Source organism: Danio aesculapii, chromosome 17 (genome assembly GCF_903798145.1).
Source record: "Danio aesculapii chromosome 17, fDanAes4.1, whole genome shotgun sequence".
NCBI classification, from domain to species: Eukaryota; Metazoa; Chordata; class Actinopteri; order Cypriniformes; family Danionidae; genus Danio; species Danio aesculapii.
The window spans coordinates 30,072,243-30,093,649 of NC_079451.1; the positions used below are offsets into that span (position 1 = coordinate 30,072,243).

At 37.2% G+C, this 21,407-nt stretch overlaps 1 protein-coding gene across 1 annotated transcript; it reads left to right on the top strand.

The window, feature by feature from the left end:
- Nucleotides 1–1,110: 1,110 nt before the first annotated feature.
- exo1 (exonuclease 1) lies at nt 1,111–8,060 on the top strand. Its single transcript, XM_056477283.1, is given in 14 exon segments — nt 1,111–1,164; nt 1,517–1,730; nt 1,847–1,966; nt 2,053–2,176; nt 2,417–2,554; nt 2,947–3,159; nt 3,467–3,654; nt 3,794–3,896; nt 4,066–4,288; nt 4,372–4,603; nt 4,822–5,356; nt 6,956–7,039; nt 7,200–7,384; nt 7,949–8,060. Coding segments are annotated over 13 exon segments (2,418 nt in total). The 5' UTR covers nt 1,111–1,164; nt 1,517–1,569.
- Nucleotides 8,061–21,407: the final 13,347 nt, after the last annotated feature.

Below are 21,407 nucleotides of genomic sequence, written 5' to 3' on the forward strand. Positions count from 1 at the left end.
GTATGTATGTATGTATGTATGTATGTATTTTTCGGAATGCATATATCTATTCCTGATTTCTTATGGCCATAATTTTTATTCTTTACTTTAGTTTCCACACATTTAAATGCATTTCTGTCCTCTTGTGTTGAGTTCGTGTAAACAACAAAAATCCTTGTGTGTTTGCGCTCACTTGGCGATTCATTTAGAGCAAAATAAATAAATAAATAAATAAATAAATAACAGTCACTTCTCGAAAGTTAAAAATAGTTTAACAGTTAATTAAAACCAACAATATCCAGCTGCACTGCAGACCCGCAGACCCACACATGTTTCAGTTCTCACAATCCAGGACACACGATCTAGGCAGGGGCGAACCATATATGGTTACGAGGGATGTTAATGTTAATGTCTCTCATCGGCGAGGTCGATGTTGTTTCCGATCGCCATTCAATATAATGGACTTAAGACATGGTTATTGCAGTTTAACTGCACAAACTGCAAATACAAATGGGAATTATGGAGGACGAAACCTGCAAAAACAATAAATGAATACGCAAATAAATAAATAAATAAATCCAAATATGTATGCATAAATAAAATAATAAAGAAATATATGTTCAAATAAATAAATGTGTATAAAAATAAAAAATGCCTAAATAAATAAATATATAAATAATTAGTAGTGCTGTCATGTAAATAATTAAATAAATTACACGAATGTTGGGAAAAATATATAAGTAATCACCTGTTGGCAGGGTTGTTCTCTTACAAACTAACCTAAATAATTAATTATTTTATTTATTTATTTTTTATTATGCTTTAAAAAACAGATACACGAACAAGGTAGGGTGATACGTTAAAAGGTAAAAAGATAATAATAACAGTACCAAAATTAATAATTAAAAAAAAAACGCAAAAAAACAAGAGTTTGAATAATTAAATAAGATTCTTACAATTATAAACCAGCAGGACTTTTACATTTAATTAAAAATATATATTTATTTTAGATACTTCCGAGGATGTGGAATTCTTTGTCCCGCCTCTTCCACATTTCTACTTTGTGATTGGCTGTCTGTGGCCGGCTGACCAATAGGGTTCTTGTGCAGTGACGTCACATTTTTGCCGCTAAAGTCGAAGCCCTGTAACTTCACTTGGTGGTAGAAGCGCGAGTAAAAGCTCTCTGTAAGTGTTTATTACAAATGTTAAAACTACAAATAGTTTAAATTATACATGATTAAGGCATGTCCTACAACGAGACGGTTCTTCCTCATGACGTTAGGAGATTTGGGAGGAGTTCATTGTGTTTTGTTTTGGAGGGATTTGGCGGTTAAAATTATTACGGACACAAGAAGTAAACTTTAAATGTATTATAAGTCTTTGTATATGGATGTTCGTTATTTTACGTTCGTCTTCGCTTTTGGACGGTTAGGGGTTGTTATTCCGTTGATTTTGGTGACGTGTTTGTGTAGAGTATGCTTTTAATATGTAACGTTATATGTATTTAAACGATCAGGCTTTTATGTTCATCTTTCAGGGTGACAGGCTGTACTCATCTTCTTCAGACATCTGTCCTTCCAGACAGACAACATGGGTATTCAGGGCCTCTTGCAGTTTATCAAAGATGCTTCGGAGCCCATGCATGTGAAGAAGTATCGGGGTCAGACGGTGGCGGTGGACACATACTGCTGGCTCCATAAAGGGGCCTTTTCATGTGCAGAGAAGCTTGCAAAAGGGGAACCTACAGATCAGTGAGTTGTTTGCATGTACCAATGTTTATTTTTGATTGCAAAAAAATATGTGAACAGATCATAAATGGCCAACAAGCACCATTTTGCATTCCTCATGCTCACATTGTGTCCATCAGGTATGTCTCCTACTGTATGAAGTTTGTGGACATGCTGCTTTCTTTTGGTGTTAAACCCATCTTGGTGTTTGATGGTCGTAACTTGCCCTCCAAACAGGAAGTGGAGAAGTCCCGGCGAGAGTAAGTGCTCTGCAGATTACTAGAAAGAGTAGTTGTATTAATTTGATTTAAAATTAAGAATATTTAATGTTTATTTTCATAAATAGGAGGCGACAGGCCAATCTGCAGAAAGGCAAACAGCTGCTGCGGGAGGGAAAGATAGCAGAAGCCAGAGAATGTTTTACCCGAAGTGTTAATATCACCCCTTCCATGGCACATGATGTCATTAGGGTGAGGTCATTGAAGCTAAAATTAGTTAATAAATAAATAAAGATATATGTAGATATATGTACAGTATGTGTGTGTATGTTGTGAAATAAGTCTCATTTGAATATTTAAGTTAGTGTATTATGTGTTGTGTTTATAAGCCTGTGTATTGTGTAATTAATGTTATTAAAAAACAAATAAATAAAAAAATTGCCCTTTTGTTGTTTGCTGACATCATTTCATTTGCTTCTTTCTTGTTATCAGGCTGCCAGAACACGTGGAGTGGACTGTGTTGTTGCTCCATATGAAGCAGATGCACAGTTAGCATTCCTCAACAAATCTGATATCGCTCAGGCGGTGATCACAGAGGACTCAGATCTGCTGGCATTTGGCTGCAAAAAGGTACTATTAGGCCTGTCGCAATTATTGGTTGATCATCTGAATGTGGTTGATTGATCTAATCGCAGTTAGTTAAGATAACCGTGGTAATTGTGCAGTGTTCATATTAAATAGAGAAATTGAAGTGCATAGACTGTATAATACAATCCTTACATATGTCTCCTTAAAACAAAACTAAAATGGTCTTAGTGAAATCCATTGCAAAACAGTATATGTGTATTTATTACTCCATAAACTTTATGCTGTCATTCTGAAGTTTTTTTTAGTCAATACAATTAAAAAATACCAGCATAGTATAAGGACAATGTATTAATGAAGAATTGAGTGCTGAAAATACAAATATTTTAACATTTGAAAAAACATAAAATTTCTTACTTGTTGTGCATTGTTTGCAGGTGATTTTAAAGATGGATAAACAGGGTAATGGACTGGAGATTGAGCAGTGTCACCTGGGCCGCTGCAAATCTCTTGGCAACATCTTCACAGAGGAGAAGTTTCGATATATGTGCATCCTCTCTGGCTGTGACTACTTGCAGTCTCTGTATGGTATTGGTCTGGGAAAAGCATGCAAGCTGCTCAGGATGGCAAATAACCCTGATATCCTGAAGGTAAGAATAAGAAAACTGGTTAGAAATTAAACATGGTACAATAAGATGTAATTATTAAAATATTACCGAAACAACATGTTTTATGACATCCTTTTCATTCTGGTAATATTTTTTTGAGACGCATTGCATTCCATGTTTATGCACTATTAACCACCTTTAAATGTTTGCCTCTTTAATCTATTTAATTACTCACAAATGTGTTTAATTCCTGTTCCATCTGTTGAGTCAATCTGAATGTTGTTGTGGAAACAAAACATTTTACAAAAAAAATAGATTAATCCTAAAACTACATAAATGTTCCATACAGGTGATCAAGAAGATGGGGCAGTATCTGAAGATGGACATTTCTGTCCCAGAAGAATACATTGAGGGTTTCACAAAAGCCAACAACACATTTTTGTATCAGCTGGTCTTTGACCCCTTGAGGAGAAAGGTGGTACCTTTGAACCCCTATCCAGATCACATTAATCCTGCTGCCCTCAGCTATGCTGGAACGTATCTTTTACGCAATCATATTGAATAAACAGGAACAGTTTATCTTAAATTAATGTTGGAGCTGTTTTTAAATGTCTATGTTTATGTTACAACATACAAATTGTTTGTCTGCAAATTTAACTTAACCAATTAAATGCAGTAATGTAGGTGATGAGAAAGGGTTGCAAATGGCTCTTGGCAACCTGGACATTAACACGATGCAAAGAATAGATGACTTTAACCCTGATGCTCCTCAAAGTCAGGTAATCCGATTCTGTATTTACTTGAATTATTTATTTTAATATCAAAGCACAATTTTAGCCCTATGTATTATTAATATTATTTTTTTTTTTATATTATTATAGTGATTTGAATGATCGTTTTCTATTTTTCAGTTTTAGTAATTTTATGTTTTGTCATTTTTTTTTTCAGCCACCTAAAGCTCCTCGCAGTAGTTCCTGGAATGACAGATGTGATAAAACTGGCCCAACACAGAAAAGCATTTGGAGCCAGAACTATGAACCAGGTTGCACAAAGCCACAGAATCCTACCTCCCCTAAAAGACCACCTCCCACCCGGGGCAAAGAGAGGATTGTTAGTGTGCAGAGTCTAAAGTTGCCCCAGAGAGAGTCACAGGTGAAAAGACCACGTGAAGGTAAACAGACCGCAGTGCTATAATTTTGAAACATGCCAAGCCATGTTTATATGTAAAATTTTGTATTTTTTCTCTTCTGAAAGACACAAGTCTCTGTGTGGATGACCTGTTAGAACAGTACACAGCTGGTGTAAAGAGACACTGTCCTGAAACTCTGCCCACAACTAAGCCGCTGACTAATGACAACACGGTCTCTAAGGAGAACCATTGTGGCAGCACATCTGGACCATTTCGTCCTCGAAATCGCTTTGCAACCCTCTTGCAGTGGAGGAACCGATCAGAAGAGGGCACTGAAGAGCAGGGCACATGCAGCAGGTACTAGGGCATGATGGGAAGCATAATGCAGCTATCACAAATTACTATAGCCTACTACTAAAGCTTAATTGTACTACTGCTCAAATTATCCAGGGTTATTGGATTATTATCCATATGGCATTGGATATGTTTTATTACATCTATTGAGCAGCCTGGTAGTTCTCAGTTTAGCCTCTAGTGCAACATATTGACAATGTTGTTATCAATATCTCTATCAGGTTCTTCTGTCATGATGAATCCAATACAGCAGAGACGCAGGAAGACTCAATAAAACAAGACTCTTTACAGTCTGTGGAGTGTCAAGAGAAGCATGTCTCACAGTCTGGAGGAGACACATCATCACTGTGTGAAGACCCAGAGAGAGAGCAGGATGAAGATGAGTCGTCTAGCCCACCCACATCTCCATCTTGCTCTTCCAGGCCTGCTAGTGTGGGTCTTGGGGTCTTCAGCTGGTCAGGCAGCACCACAGAACTCAATAAATCTGCCTCACATTCAGCCGCAGTCAGCACAGAGAGACACCGGTCATTCTCCACACCTTCAGGATTATCTACCCTGCAGCAGTTTCAGAGAAAAAAGGCAAGCTTCTCCTGGGCAGGACCTGGGCTTTCTCTTTCGTCCTCGCCTGTAGAAGGCAGTGAGGATGCTGGGAAATCTCCTGGGTCTCCTCCATCACAGGACAGTGCCTATTTCTCCCAGTCCAGCGGCATCTCTGCTAGTGTGGAGGACTCTTTAGTCACAGAAGACTCTGATAAGGTGAGAAAATCTCTTCCCACACATACTTTACATGGGTGGGCCGCCCATGTATATTTAGTGACTCATTTTTTGTTTTACTATTATTATCACCCTTTTACACTTTTTTTTTTTGTCTCCGCCTAATCTAAAAAAACTTCCACGAGCAATTAAGTAGTGGAAAATCTTCTCTCCTTTACTTGTTTCATACTGCTCGTTCTGTGTGTGTGAGAACTGTCAACACTCGCATGCTCTGCAGACCCGCACCTTTTTGCAACTGGCCAGGGTTTGTAAATCTAATCTAAAATGTCTGAGATTTGGTTTTGCTTTCTTTTTCAAAGCTGTCGTAAATTTTATGCGCACAGATGCGAGAGAGCCATTAAGCGACATTAAACGACTTTATAATATACTATTTATTATAAATTTATTATATACTCAGAGAGAAGGAAATTACATCCAAATCGGCCGCAGAATATTTGTACACCATTAGAAATGGGTAATTAACTCATTTGTCTTATTTAATTAATCTACACGTTTTATTCTGTTAATTATTATAATTTTTTTAGAGCTATTGTCTGTTTTTATTCTTTTTTTTCCTGTCATTTATTTCTCATTTGCTGTATATTTTAATAATTTTATCATATCAATCTATTACATATTTTATACATCTAAAATGCTTTGGCAATAAATCGTCATGCCAATAAAGCAACCTGCACTTGAATGAGAGATAGAAAGAAGCTTTTGTCCTTTTAGTGGGTGCACATGGCTTCTGAATAGCATAAAAGAGAAATAGTGGATTTTTTTATTCATTTAGTCTTTTTTTTTCAACTTTAACCCATTGAAAAGAAAAAGTTTAAAACCGATAATAATAAAAATAGTGTAAAAAATCTAATTATGTTTTGTTTGTTGCGTATAGTTAACTATTTATGTGCTGTGGGTAAAAGGTGTGTTTCAATCCAGTCACCACCGCAAGTATATTTCAAACCTGTGGAAAGCACTGTATAGGGATAAATATATCCCAAGAAATGAAAATTTAGTAATCATTTTCATTTAGTCTAAGGGGCACATCAATAATTTTCCTTGCCCAAACAGATAAGTAGCATGATTTTAAAAATCAAGCTACATAAATACCAAAACTATGGTAAGGGCATAATCTGCCGAATTAAATTATTTGGGCAAATTAAATTCGCTCCTACTTCAGTGTAGTCTGCTCCAGCACAATAGGAACTGCAATGATGTAGGTTGATTGGTTGAATGCATGCCATTTGAAACACCAGCATCACATTTTCAAATGACAATGCATACACATTCAGAAAGCTAATGTTAGTGGTAACCTGTTGGTGATTTTGTTGAATGCAGCTCTTGACATCACTGTCCACCAGCTTATATCATTTCCGATGTTCTGTGGAAGGTAGAAATTCAACCACGAGAATGGTTTTGGGGGAAAACAGTTCCTAGGGAACTACCCGATGCAAAAACCCATCGTGTAACACCCACACAAACACCTACAACACCTCTAGCATCTCAGTGTTTTTGCATGGGCAAACACCACTCACATTTTTCCAGGATTTATAAATCTGATTATCTCTTGTCTGTTTTGTTTGAATGTAATTGTCTGTGAAGGAAAAAGAGAGAGATTCAGATGTCTCCAACAGCCCTAGCAGCTCTCCACCAGACAGGCTGAAGCCTGCTGTTAACCGAACAAAGGCAAGTCCGTCTAGTCATGGTCCACGACCACAGAGTCTCCATTATGCATTTCCTGACACCCTACATACAGTAGAGTAAGGGGAAGGGGGATAAACCTATAAATAACTTTCCTCACACCTCCACCCTCAGTCTGACTTCCTCCACCTGTGCTCTACTGTAGGTTTCAGGGTTGTCCCGGAAAGGGGCTTGTGGGCAGGGTAAAGGCACTAAAATTGAGACCTCCGCTCCTGCAAGAGCCAGCGGTCTGAGAAGGAAACCAAGCGGGAAGAAAAATATCAACAATGAGAACAGTCCAGGTCTGCAGGCCACCATCAGTGGCCTCTGGGGGGCTTTCAGCTTCAAGAAGTAAGTGAGCATGTGTGTAAATATGTGCTCATATAAATAAACGACTCGACATGGCAGATGACAAGCCCTCACAGTCTGATTTGTCTTCTACTAGTTGTTTATAGCTGTCAGTACCAGCTGCGTCCAGCAGGATACACCTGTTAACCTAAACTAATGGGAGTGGTGCGGTTGCCAGGTTGATATGTGAACAACAGAGGTGTAGCTGCTTTCTTTAGTAAAGTGAGAGTCATTATAGTAGTTTAGAAAAGGGTGGTGCCTTCACTCTGTAAGGAAATACAGTTCCATTATGCAATTCTTTGACCTGAGTTGAATAATAATGGTCTGAGTCAGTGTCGATTCGAAGGGGGAGGGGCTAATCAACATTTGAATTACACGTGAAGTTGGAGTGAAACTTAATGAGTATTTGTATAATGATGAAAAGCAGTCCATACAATATGTATATGTAGGATTTTAAAACCATGTGATAGTTTGCATAACAGACGGAAACATCTCATTAACTGTTTTGGCCACATACTAGGTATTCAAAATATGTTTGTGTAAAGTCTGTGCTTGTGTTTGTCTAAGGGACAGTCCGAAGTTAAGCGCAGCCAAGAAAGGAGAGCCGATGTCACCGGTCGGGGAGAATGTGATGACAGAAACTACTCAAGCTGATTAGGAGATTTTCCATCATCGCTGAATGACGTCACTGTTTCAATCAATCACTTTTTTTAAGATTATCAGGCAGTCTTTCAGACATACTGTGTATGTTAATGATTTGTATGATAAATAAATAAAACTTTTGTAAAATCACGTATTTTATTTCAAGTCAGTAAAGACGTTATTCTTTACCTAGGTTGTGTTTGTATTTTGAGATGGTTGGTGCTCGACTGATTAATTTTTTGATTTTGATGTCAACCACTCTACTTGTGGAAGTATTTGGACTTTAATGGCATGGTCACTGAACTGACAAAAACTACTGCTAGTTTGATGTAATGCTAGTACTGCAGTAATGATGACTTGCCAATATGTACACCACAAATACAGGAAGAAATGCACAAAGGAAAAAGTAACAAATGGTAGTGGTCTACTTGTCTACACTGTAAAAATTCTGGGTTCCACACAATTCCTTCATGTAGTTTCAACGCAAATCGATTAAGTAAACTTAATTGTTTCAACAAATTATTATCAAGTGGATTGAATTTAAGTAGTTTGAATGAGCAGCAAAATATTTTGAGTTTATTGCATCAAATGTCAGGACTGTTGAAAATTACATTTTTGTTTTAGTCTTGAATGTTGCAGTGATTATAAATGCGTTATCAAGTGCACATAATTAAAATCTGGGCAATGAGTTGATTTAATAGACTGACAAGTTTTATTCCTCCCCCTGCAGCAGCCTGTCACTCACTTTAAAAATTATTTGTGTGCTTCCAATACACTTTATGACCCAACAGAATGTAATGCCTTCATTTTAGTAGATGATTTTACTCAGATGTAAATTCTAATAATCCAAAATTTAGTTTTCTTGCATTTGTTTTAACTTTGGCCCTTTCTTACAGTCAACATCATGCATTCAGATCTGTTGGAATACAGGACTTTTGTTGTCAATATTGTTATACTGTGGTGACATGTTTTTGGTTCCAAGAATTACCATTTGAATGTGAATGAGTCAGAGATGAAAAAAGGGGGTTAATAAATGTTCATATTTCAGATACATTTTTTACATGATTTAGAGAAGGCTCACTAAAATGTCATTCAGTGCAACAGCTTATGTATAAACAATTCCTTGCATATTTAGGAGCATTTTTTAAAGTGTGGTCACTGAACTGATGACATCTACTGCTAGTTCTGACTTCACAAACTCTAGTAATAATGACTTGCCAATATGTACACCACAAATACAAGAAGGCATGCACAAAAAATACGAAAAGGTAACAAATAGGAGTAGGCTACTTGTCTATTGCATCAAATGTCAGGACTGTTATCGTTTTGTTTATTTTTTTAACGTTGCAGTGATTATAAACGCGTTAAGTGCACGTAAATAAAATCTGGGCAATGAGTGCATTTAACGGCCAGACAACTTGTATTCATCTCGCTGCTGCAGCCTGTCACTCACTGTTAAATTCATTTGTGTGCATGCAATACACACATTATGACCCAATAGAAAGTAATGCCTTTATTTTAGTAGATGATTTTACTCGGATGTACATTCTAATAATCCAAAATTGAGTTTTATTGTATTTGTTTTAACTTTGGCCCTTTCTTACAGTCAACATCATGCATTCAGATCTGTTGGAATACAGGACTTTTGTTGTCAATATTGTTATATTGTGGTGACATGCCTTTGGTTCCAAGAATTACCATTTGAATGTGAATGAGTCAGAGATGAAAAAGGGGTTGCCAATTGTTTGTATTACTCAGGAATTTTTTCCATGATTTAGAGAAGGCTCACTAAAATGTCATTCAGTGCTACAGCTTTATAAACTATTCCTGGTATATTTAGGAGCATTTTATGAAGTGTGGCCAATGAACTGATGACATCTACTGCTAGTTTTGACTTCAAAAGCTCTAGTAATAATGACTTGCCAATATGTACACCACAAATACAAGAAGGCATGCACAAAAAAAGGAAAAGGTTACAAATAGTAGCAGGCCATTTGTCTGTTGCATCAAAAGTCAGGACTGTTGAAGGTTACATTTTTGTTTTGAACATTGCGGTGTTCATAAATGCTTTATCAAGTGCACATAATTAAAATCTGGACAGTAAGTTTATTAAATGGCCAGACAAGTTTTATTCTTCCCTCTGCAGCAGCCTGTCACTCACTTTAAAAATCATTTGTGTACTTTGCAATACACACATTATGACCCAAAGTAAAAGTACTTCATTTTAGTAGATGATTTTACTTGGACGTACATGCCAAAATTGAGTTTTATTGTATTTGTTTTAATAGTGGCCCATTCTTACAGTAAACAGCATGCTTGCGTTCAGATCTGTTAGAATACAGGACTTTCGTTGTTAATATTGTTATATTGTGTGGTGACTTTTGGTTCCAAGAATCCCCATGTGAATGAGTCAGAGATGAAAAAGGGGTTGATAAATGTTAGTATTACACTTTAACAGCTTTACATTTGTATTTGCAACTTAGCAGAATGTGTCTTGTTTGATTTTGTGTAAATTATATACAGTGCTCAGCATAATTTAGTACAGTCCATTTTGAAAATGAATATTTTTATCCATTTCTCAGTGAATATAGGCAACGTATTTTGGTGCATTTAAACAAAGCAGATTTATTAAACAGATATATTTATTAAAATAATATTTTAATTAAGCATATTTAGAAACTGAAAGATAATACAACTAAATTCAAGCTAAATATTGCAAAAAACAAATTACAACCTACAAAATTTATACTAAATTTTTGCCATTTTTTGCTTCTCTGGATTTTTCCTCTTTTTCAAATTTGTATTTAATATTTTTCTATAACATATAAATTTGGGTGTACTAGTTTTGGACCGTTATCGTAAGTTATTTTGTTAGATAAGCTCCAGATTTGGCTTCAGTACTGACTAATCTAATGTATATGCACAAATAGAATATTGTATAGCTTCCTATTAAATATATGAATTTAAAAGATAGATTTGTGAGGGGTGTACTTATATATGCTGATAGTTATGTATGTATATATAATTTGATCTGATCATGAATTTTTACCATGATTTAGAGAAGTCATTCAGTGTAACAACTTGTTTAAAAAAATCAGGCATATAAAAGATTTAAAATGATTATTAATTATAACAATAACTTTATTAAAAGACCGTTTAAGGATCACGGAATAGCAAAACTAAAATCCCTTTTAATGTTTTAATTTCAAATAATTAAATATAACTACCAGTCATCATAAAAAAATGTACTTAGTCTACTCTCCTATCATTGTTTTGTTTGGAAAAACTAAGATTTTAATAATTTAAAATGTAATAAATGTAGTACGAGGGTGACACAGTGGCTCAGTGGTTAGCACTGTCGCCTCACATCAAGAAGGTCCCTGGGTTGAGCCCTGGCTGTGTCAGTTGGTGTTTCTGTGTGGAGTTTGCATGTTCTCCCTGTGTTGGCGTGGGTTTGTAAATATGCTACAGGCCATGTGCTGTTCCATTTTTGCATAAATGCACAACGCAACATTATTCGCCCATGTTTTGACACTTGATTTCCATTTGAAACATTGAAATGTCAGTCAACATGTAGTAAATTGAATTCGAAATGGGACATATCCCAACGCGATACTGTAACCTGAACTATAAAATATGGGCAGCTGTGTGAACGTATTTTGGTATCAGAGATCCGCTGAATTCCATTGAAATGAATGACTCAGATTGTTGGTACTGTGCGTGGGCTGAACAGTATTAGACTGGTTGAGGAATGCACTGAACAAATGCCTCAGGTGTGCTGCTAGATAGACCTCATGCCTCAATCCTCCTCAGGACGGGACATCAGAGTAGAGGACGACTCACATTATCAGCAGTTTCACAAAAATGCACGCATTCACTGACAGACACAAGCCCTCTTGTCCTACAGACTTATCAGAAGAATCTAAGCGCTGTTTTCCTTACCGTCGCATTCTTCGACTGTTTCTAATTCAACTAATTCACTCACAAGTCACGTTAACACATAAACAAGACCTCCTCACGACGGTCAGAGGAAACATGACATCAGCTTCTTCATTTAATCTGCCACATGTTAAACTCTAAAGCGCAGTAAGCTAGCCCATCAATTCAGTGCATTCAATGTTACATTTTGGATCGTTTTCTTGCTTCGTGAATGAACCATCACTCGCCTTTAACAGAATCTTGAATTTTCCTGGAGAAAAAACAACTATGCAGGAATGTACAGAGAACAAGCTCAGAACATAAAACATATCAAATGACGCTTGCTTGACAGGTATATGAAACGTATTTTTCATAGTTGGGTGTTTCTTCTTATGATTTATATTTACATTTATTAATTTAGCAGATGCTTTTATGGACAGTGAACATGTATCACAAAAGCACACGTTTACTGGGAACTCTGGTGATAATAAGTATAGTGAGCAGCGGTATATACACTGTAAAAGAATCTGTGATTTTACGGTTTATATAGTTTATTATATAGAATTTTTAATGTAAATTTCTGTAATTCAACCTTTGTTATTTTAAAGTAAATTTCTGTAATTTAACGGTCGTTATTTTACTGTTTTTTCCAGCACCCCAGCTGCTGGAAATAAACTGTAAAATTCAGATTTTTTTACAGTGTAGATGCCATGACAAGATTAATTTAGATTTTTAATTTAGTTTTTTTTAGAGTTTTCATTCATTCATTTATTCATTCATACATTCGCCTTCGGCTTAGTTCTTTATTTATCAGGGGTCGCCAAAGCGGAATGAACCGCCGACTTATCCAGCATATGTTTTACACAGCAGATGTAAACCAGCCGCAACCCAGTACTGGGAAACACCCATACCCACTCTCATTCACACAGACACACTCATATGGTCTATTTAGTTCATCCAATTGACCTATTTTCCCAGTATTGGGTTGTGGCTAGAAGGGCATCCACTGCGTAAAACCTATACCACATCTTTGGACTGTGGGGAAATGGAAGCACCTGGTGGAAACCCACGTGAACACAGGGAGAACATGCAAACTCCACACAGAAATGCCAACTGACCCATGCCAGGACTCAAACCAGTTACCTTCTTGCTGTGAGGTGGCAGTGCTAACCATTGAGCCACCATGCCACCCTTTATTATTAATATTATTGAGTCCCTGTAACAGATTGTTTTAAGGAAAGTGTCTATTGCATACAGAGAGGAAAGAGCAAAGTGTTTTTAAGGGTGTTTGTCAAGCACACTGTGTGACCCACGATTATTAAGATGGCAATTGGATTAAAGTTTTATTTTATTTGTTACTTCATATTTATTGTGTTTACTTTTGTCACAATGCTCACATAAAAACTTACAGTACACATAGTAAAGAGTAAAATGTTTTGTCTGAAAAAAAATTATCTAGACCATTTTGAGGGATGTAAACAAAAAACAATGGTCCCAACGTATTTTCCGTTTAACATTTTTCATTTCTACAGCTTCCGAGCCACATACTGATAAATAATGTTATAATAGCTGTTTTAACATTAAGTTATGATTGAATTGCCTCCTGCTACAGTTATGAAATAGTTTGATAACAAGCAGGAAATGTTCATGAGCCAATGACATGACACACTGAATTAGTCTATATACACTTCATAAACTAAAACTGTATATTACATGTGTATATTTACGATTATAAGCATGAAAGACAAAATCAGTCATTTTACAGCTTACTGTTGAAAACATCACTTTCTATTCAAAACCAACTCAATCTTATTTGAAATCAAACTTTTTGTATCAAACAAGCTCATTCTGTCATCTCATTTACTAATTTTTTGCTTTTTACTTTAAAATAAGCATGAAGGTCGGCCTCTAACTCTGCCTCTATACTCAACAAATGACATTTGCAGTTTGTTTAAACTACTAATAAAATAGGCTGAAACAACACAATTCTTGGCGACATGGTGGCTCAGTGGTTAGTACTGTCGGCTCACAGCAAGAATGTTGCTGGTTCGAATCCCAGCTGGGTCAGATGGCATTTCTTCGTGGAGTTTGCATGTTCTCCCCATGTTCGTGTGGGTTTCCTCCAGGTGCTCCGGTTTCCCCTCACAGGTGAACTGGGTAGGCTAAATTGTCCATAGTGTATGTGTGTGGGGGTTTGCATTGTTTTATGTTTAATTCACTTTGAAAAACAATTTCTAAATAAAAAAAACTATTTGTAAAAACTAATAAGTTAGATTAATTCTAACTAAATAGATTAAAAGTCGCGAAAAGGAACTGTTCTGAGAAACTAAGGAATCAGTTCTCTTCCAGCGACTCAGCATCTGTGTGGAAAAGTCTGAAAAACATCACAAACTACAAGACACCATACCCCAGCACTGTAGACAATGAACGACTTGCAAACGACCTGAATGAGTTTTCCTGCCGGTTTGAGAAAACCCCCCACACCCACTCTGAACTGCTCTTCACGCCACCATTAACACCTCCACCACCCCCCGCCTCCCCCATACCTGCACTTCAGTTCAGCGAAGAGGAGGTGCACCAGGTCTTCCGGAAACAAAAGAGGAAAAAAGCACCAGGCCCAGATTTTATAATACCAGCCTGTTTAAAATCCTGTGCTGACCAACTGGCCCCCATCTTCACCCTGATCTTCAGCAGATCACTGGAGCTGTGTGAAGTGCCCTCCTGCCTCAAACGCTCCACCATCATCCCCATCCCAAAGAAACCCAAACTTACAGGACTAAATGACTACAGACCGGTGGCACTAACATCTGTGGTCATGAAGTCTTTTGAAAAACTGGTGCTGGCCCACCTGAAGGACATCACTGAACCCTCACTGGACTCTCTTCAGTTTGCCTACAGAGCAAACAGGTCTGTGGATGATGCAGTAAATATGGGACTGCATTATGCTCTGCAACACCAAAAAGCTCAACAGAGGCTGTACTTTCTTTGTCAGCTAAGGAAGTTTAACCTCCCAAAGGAGCTGCTGAAACAGTTCTACACCTCCATCATTGAATCAGTCATCTGCATATTAATAACTGTCTGGTTTAGCTCAGCTACTAAATACGACCTCCAAAGACTACGTCGAATAGTTCGGACTGCTGAGCGAATCACTGGTACAACCCTTCCTACACCCCAAGAACTGGACTTATCCAGAGCTAGCAGGAGGGCTGCCAAAATCACTCTGGACCCCTCTTACCCAGCACACTGCCTCTTTGAACTTTTACCTTCTGGTCGACGCCACAAAGCACTGCGAAACAGCCCGAAACAGAAACAGTTTCTTCCCTCAGGCAATCCATCTCATGAACACTTGATGATAATAATTGTGGAACCAACATCACTACTTGCCATACACTTTTATACACATATACACTTATTTAACAACATTTGCACAACTTTACATGCCAATTTGCATGTAACAGCTGCACATATAACGTTGTATATAGTAATGAACACGTACATACACTTGTCAATCTGTATGTTTGCACTCACTACTTACTTCTCTTTTTAAAAAAATATATTTATTATCTGTTTTTTGTCCTGTCTCTGTTATCATGTTGGACTGTAGAAGCTCTGTCACGAAAACAAATTCCTCGTATGTGTGAACATACCTGGCAATAAAGCTCTTTCTGAAATGTGTACCTTTTGAAAAGGTACCACCCCAGTGACAGTTCGCGTACCTTTATTTCTGAGAGTGTACAGTAACCAGATTTGGGTGTGACTGAATATCTACTGAAATTTGGTGGAATAGTGACAAATTCAATGTAACAAAACACCATAGTACTGTTTTGGCAAACACCTATGTAATTTAAGATGCTGTAAAATAGTATTTTTTTTATCACTTAAACAAATATTAAAAACGCACACAACAAAATTCTCATGTGTTCTCAGTAATAAAGGTACAGAGCCTGTCAGTGGGATGGTTACTTTTCAAGAGCTACACTTTTGTGCCTACATATTAGATAAGTTGCATGCATGTAAAAAGTCCACATAAACTATAGTGTGAGGAACACTCAGTTAGTTTCCACCCATTGCTCTCAAGTTCCGTACGGTTTGAATGTGCCCTTAAGAGACACTGCCACCACTTCACCATTCATTCGTCCTCTATTATAAGTTGAAACACTGCTCACTTGACAGGGCTCTTTGGCCTCAGTTCTGCAGGTGATCTGAATGCCAGCATGAGAATGTGGAAAGGTGGCATTTTTCTGAAGTGTTGTCATGACGCTTAATCGCCGCCACACCTACTTCAGAAGAGTACCACACAGTGCCAGCAACACTGACTCAATGGACATGCATATTCCAGGAACAACACAGAACAAACATGTCTGAAAACCACAAGTCATTTGATTTATGCAATTGTGTACAAATAACAGCAATAGAAAAGTATGAGAGCTGAATGAAATCTCTCGAGCAAGACGGAATGACACGGCTACAACTAGAACTCAAAGTCATCTTATCTGAAAGCCACCTTGATCAAAGCAATCTCCAGCTTCATTAAAGGAAGTGAAGGAGGTTGTTTGTGAGTCTGACACCTTTCTGTCTCTGTCTGAGTCGCGATGGGCCTCTCTGCGACAAAACAAAGATTTTCTGTCACCATGTACAGACTGTGTATTAGTTCCACAGTGAGTCATGACTTGGTTTAGACAGTGCAAGACTGACTTGCAAGAGCTATAATTACAAGGGCCTTTAATAAACTCATAACCTTTTACCACCCTTTTCTGTTCACTTACTAGAATATATTTATACTATAATAATGTATAATCTTCTGTACGTAGCCCAAAGGGATATTTCAAAGATGTCAAGCCAAACATCTTTACCTTTATCCCACTTGAGGACTATTTAACAATTATGCAGATCTCAGATAACTATTTCCAGATCACACATGAAAAAAGTAGATATTTAGAAGAATCTGGAAACCCATAGCTGCTGACTTCCCTAGTTACTACCTTCTTTAAATATGTGTGAGAAAGAGAGAGAGAAAGGGAGAGAGAGAGAGAAAGGGAGAGAGAGAGAGAGAGAGAGAGAGAGAGAGAGAGAGAGAGAGAGAGAGAGAGAGAGAGTCTGGAACAAATAGAGAGTGAGTTAATGAGAGTTTTCAAATATTTGGGTGTGAGCTTTCACTTTAAGTGTGCAGCCATTTTGTTTTTTTCTAGTTCTGGTACTGGCAGCCAATCCAATTTATACATAGATGCCTCTTAATGGCTGTTTATACAGTATGGGCTGCTATCTTTTAGCTTCTTTATGCCCCAGGAAGCTTTGCATACATTATGGCAATAACCTCAGTTAAACTGTAAACAATTTCTAAACAACAGGGCGCAATAAGGTGGTGTTATTCTCCTCACAGTTCATCCACTGAAGCATAAGGGTATTTTAATGATGGATAAAAATAAAGCACAACGGAAACACCTCTCATTTAGTTTTCTGTATACAGATATGGATAATTTTTTAAGTGCGACCATACTGTTTCTAATAATTTGTTTTATTTAAATTGATATCTATCTATCTATCTATCTATCTATCTATCTATCTATCTATCTATCTATCTATCTATCTATCTATCTATCAAATGTTAATATTTATTACTTAAAAAATAAGCACGTAGTATAATCAGCAGCATAGTGTATTCCCATTTGCTAGATTATCTTAATGACTAGTGTTTTCTGAATAAAAAATGCATAGTCAAATAGCACAGATTACCCATTTGTTTTGTTAAAATCAACAAACTGTTGTACATCAAGTAAAAAAGTCAAGTAAAAAGTGTTAGTTAGAACACTGGTTAGGTGTTTCTGTGTTGCAAAAGACTTGCCTAAAATGGCTGAAATTATGTTAAACAAAATCAATCAATCAATTTCTAACAAAAATGTGAGACTGACATATCATCAAGTTTATGCATGTTCTTAATAATACTACAAAAAAACTAAGACTCACCAAAGAATCTGACATTGTACTCACTGTTGGTGAAACCTAGAAAAAACTAGAAAAAGGACCTTCACTATGAAGGCTGACTGTGATATTGCCTGTATTTAAAAAAAACGTTTCTATAAATATAAAACAAACAAAAAAAAATATATATATATATTTTATAAAATATATATAGTAGCATTTTTCCTTAAATCCCATACATTTATTTACTTTTTTTAAAGGGTTAGTTCACTCAAAAAGTATTTACTGATCCTTTACTTGTTTCAAACCTTATGAGTTTCTTATGAGTTTCCTTATGATGTTGGAAACCTGTAACCATTGATTTCCATATGATCAATTTTTCCTACTATGGAAGTCATTGGTTACAGGTTTTCAGCATTTTTCAAAATATCTTTTTTTGTGTGTTTAACAGAAGAAAGAAACTTATAAAAGTTTGGAACCACTTGAGGGTAGTGGGTAAATAGTGGGTAATTTTTATTTTTGCAGGTAAGCTAACCCTTTAAGGTTAATACATATTTAAATCCATTTAACATATTAAAAAGGATTAGTTCATTCATTCATTTTTTCTCATCCGCTTATTCGGGGCCAGGTCGAGGGGGCAGCATTCTTAGGAGAGAACCCCAGACTTCCCTCTCCCCAAACACTTACTCTAGCACCTCAAGGTGTTCCCAGGCCAGCCAAGAGACATAGTACCTCCAGCGTGTCCTGGGTCTTTCCCGAGGCCTTCTCCCAGTGGGGCATGCCTTGAACACCTCCCTAGGTAGGCGTACAGGAGACATCCGAAACAGATGCCCGAGCCACTTCAGCTGACTTCTCTCGATGTGGAGGAGCAGCGGCTCCACTCCAAGCTCCTCCCGGTTGACAGAGCTCCTCACCCTTTCGGTGCACCCTGCCACCCTGTGAAAGAAAACTCATTTCGGCCACTTGTATCCGAGATCTTGTCCTTTGGTCATGACCCAAAGCTCATGACCATAAGTGAGAGTAGGAACGATTGACCGGTAAATCAAGAGCTTTGCCTTTCGGCTCAGCTTTTTCTTTACCACAACGGACCGGTACATTGACCGCAGTACTGCTGCCGCTGCACCAATCCGCCAGTCAATTCCATCCTTCTCTCACTCGTGAACAAAACCCCGAGATACTTGAATTCCTCCACCTGGGGTAAGGAGTTTCCTCCAACCTGGAGATGAAAACAAGGAATAGTTCTCACAAAACAAAAATGTACTTCTATTAAACAAGCAAACTAAATATTTTTAAAGAAAGCTAGTAAACCGACAGTTACCTGTAGTCATTGACATTCATATTATAAAACAAAATACTATAGAAATCCTTACGTGATGACAGAATTTACACTTTTCAGTAAATGATCACATTAGTAATTGGTCTAAAGCAAGGGTACCCAAACTCGGTACTGGAGGGCCACTGTCCTGCATAGTTTAGATTCAACTTCCTTAACTCTCAGAAATAAAGGTACACGAGCTGTCACTGGGGTGGTACCTTTTCAAAAGGTACAAATTTGTACCTAAAAGGTCCATGTTAATACCTCAAGGGTACATACTAGTACCTAAAAAGTACAAAAGTGTTCCTCTTAATATATTTAGGTACTAATGTGTACCCTTGAGGTATTAATATGAACCTTTTAGGTACAAAATTATACCTTTTGAAAAGGTACCACCCCAGTGACAGCTCGCGTACCTTTATTTCTGAGAGTGTTCAACACACCTGATTGGAAGTTTAGTATCCCTAAAAAGAGCTTAATTAGCTGGTTCAGATGTGTCTGATTGAGGTTGTAACTAAACTCTACAGGACACTGGCCCTCCAGGACCAAGTTTGAGCACCCCTGGTCTGAAGGTAAGATCATGTAAGTCAGGGAAGGGCAAACTCGATCCTGGAGGGCCGGTGTCCCTGCATAGTTTTGCTCCAACCCTAATCAAACACACCTGCTTGTAGCTTTCTAGTGATCTTGAAGACACTAATTAGGGTGTTCAGGTGTGTTTGATTAGTGTTGGAGCAAAACTCTGCAGGGACACCGGCCCTCCAGGATCGAGTTTGCCCATGCCTGATGTAAGTGGTATATGGGACATTCTACCAGAAACATATATTTTCACTTATAAAAAACGTGACAGGGCCTGACTTAAGCTTGTCGTCCTACAAAAAAATCATACAAAAACAAGCATAAAATCATACAATTCAATGACAGAACGCATCCTTGATCACTGTCAGCTTCTTCTCCATCAAATGATGTCACTTCCGAGTCATAGCCTTAAAGGTGTATTACACACATTTTATGTTAAATTTAATGCAAATGTGGCAGGACAGACAGAAACATGGGGACAATTGTAAAATAGTATTTATTTGTGGAATTTATTTATATTTTCATGTTTTTAAATTAATTAATGTGAATGATAAGAACAAACTTTTCTACTTCTGAAGTTTTTATTTTTCTAAATAACAGTTTTCAGCAAAACAAAACTATTAAAGCTGTAAGCTCAATTGGCCTGAGGACAAGGACAATGACAGGGTTTGTAATTTTCTTTTAATAAAGAACAAAAATCTGAGAACCAAATGAATAACACATTCCTTTACAGAACAACTAACAGAAATCAACCATAAGTCCATTTTAGAAATGTTTGGGATTAAATACTTTTAATTCACTGTATTTATGTTTTCATTTCAGGGACAGATAATGTACGCTTCTGGTAGAATGTCCCATAAACTGTTGGTTTCTTGTTACATGAGCCATGAACTATTCATTACATTTTTTTTTTTGCATGTTAATTGTTAGTGTTTCTTTAAACAATGCAGGTATGTCCCAACCAGATCAGTGGTATCCAAAACATTCAGTACTGTGTGTATGTGTGTGTGTGCAATGACAAAAATGTGTTTTCACAATTCAAGCTAGCAGTTGCTCAATATCAAAGCACAACAACGGGAAGAAAAATATCAACTCTTTTGTCCAAACTGAGTAAAATGCTCTTTTTGTTCTCCTCTTGATTGCCATTGGGTGAGTTGACGCTTTCATTCAGACACCTGTTTCTCTGTGAAGCGTGAAGCAACGTTTATTCCTGCATTTTTACTTCCACCACTATGAGGTTCGGCCTTAATTAATGGTGAGGCCTAAACACGTTTACAGCTCGGGGAGAGCTTTTGTTTCCCGCTTGCTGGTTACTGTATTTCATTACAGAGATACAATGAAGGAGGCAAGTTCATACCTGAGACCCAGACTTAGATGTAACACGAATAAAAAAAAGACTCAACTCCAAAGTCCTCCCTTAAGGCGCAAGTATACTGCTCTTGTTACAACATGCGCACAAGCTCAATGCCACAGTCATCTTCATGCATTAGGCTACGCTACACACACACACACACAAGGTGTTTTCCTTGCTCAAACACTTTCTTTTGAGGCTCGCTAATACATCTGTGGCTGCTCATGACAGTGCAGTCAATAGGAGCTTTGCTGAGTAAACAGTGTAAATGGGTAAAATGAAGGTCAAAAATGAGTGATTCTTTG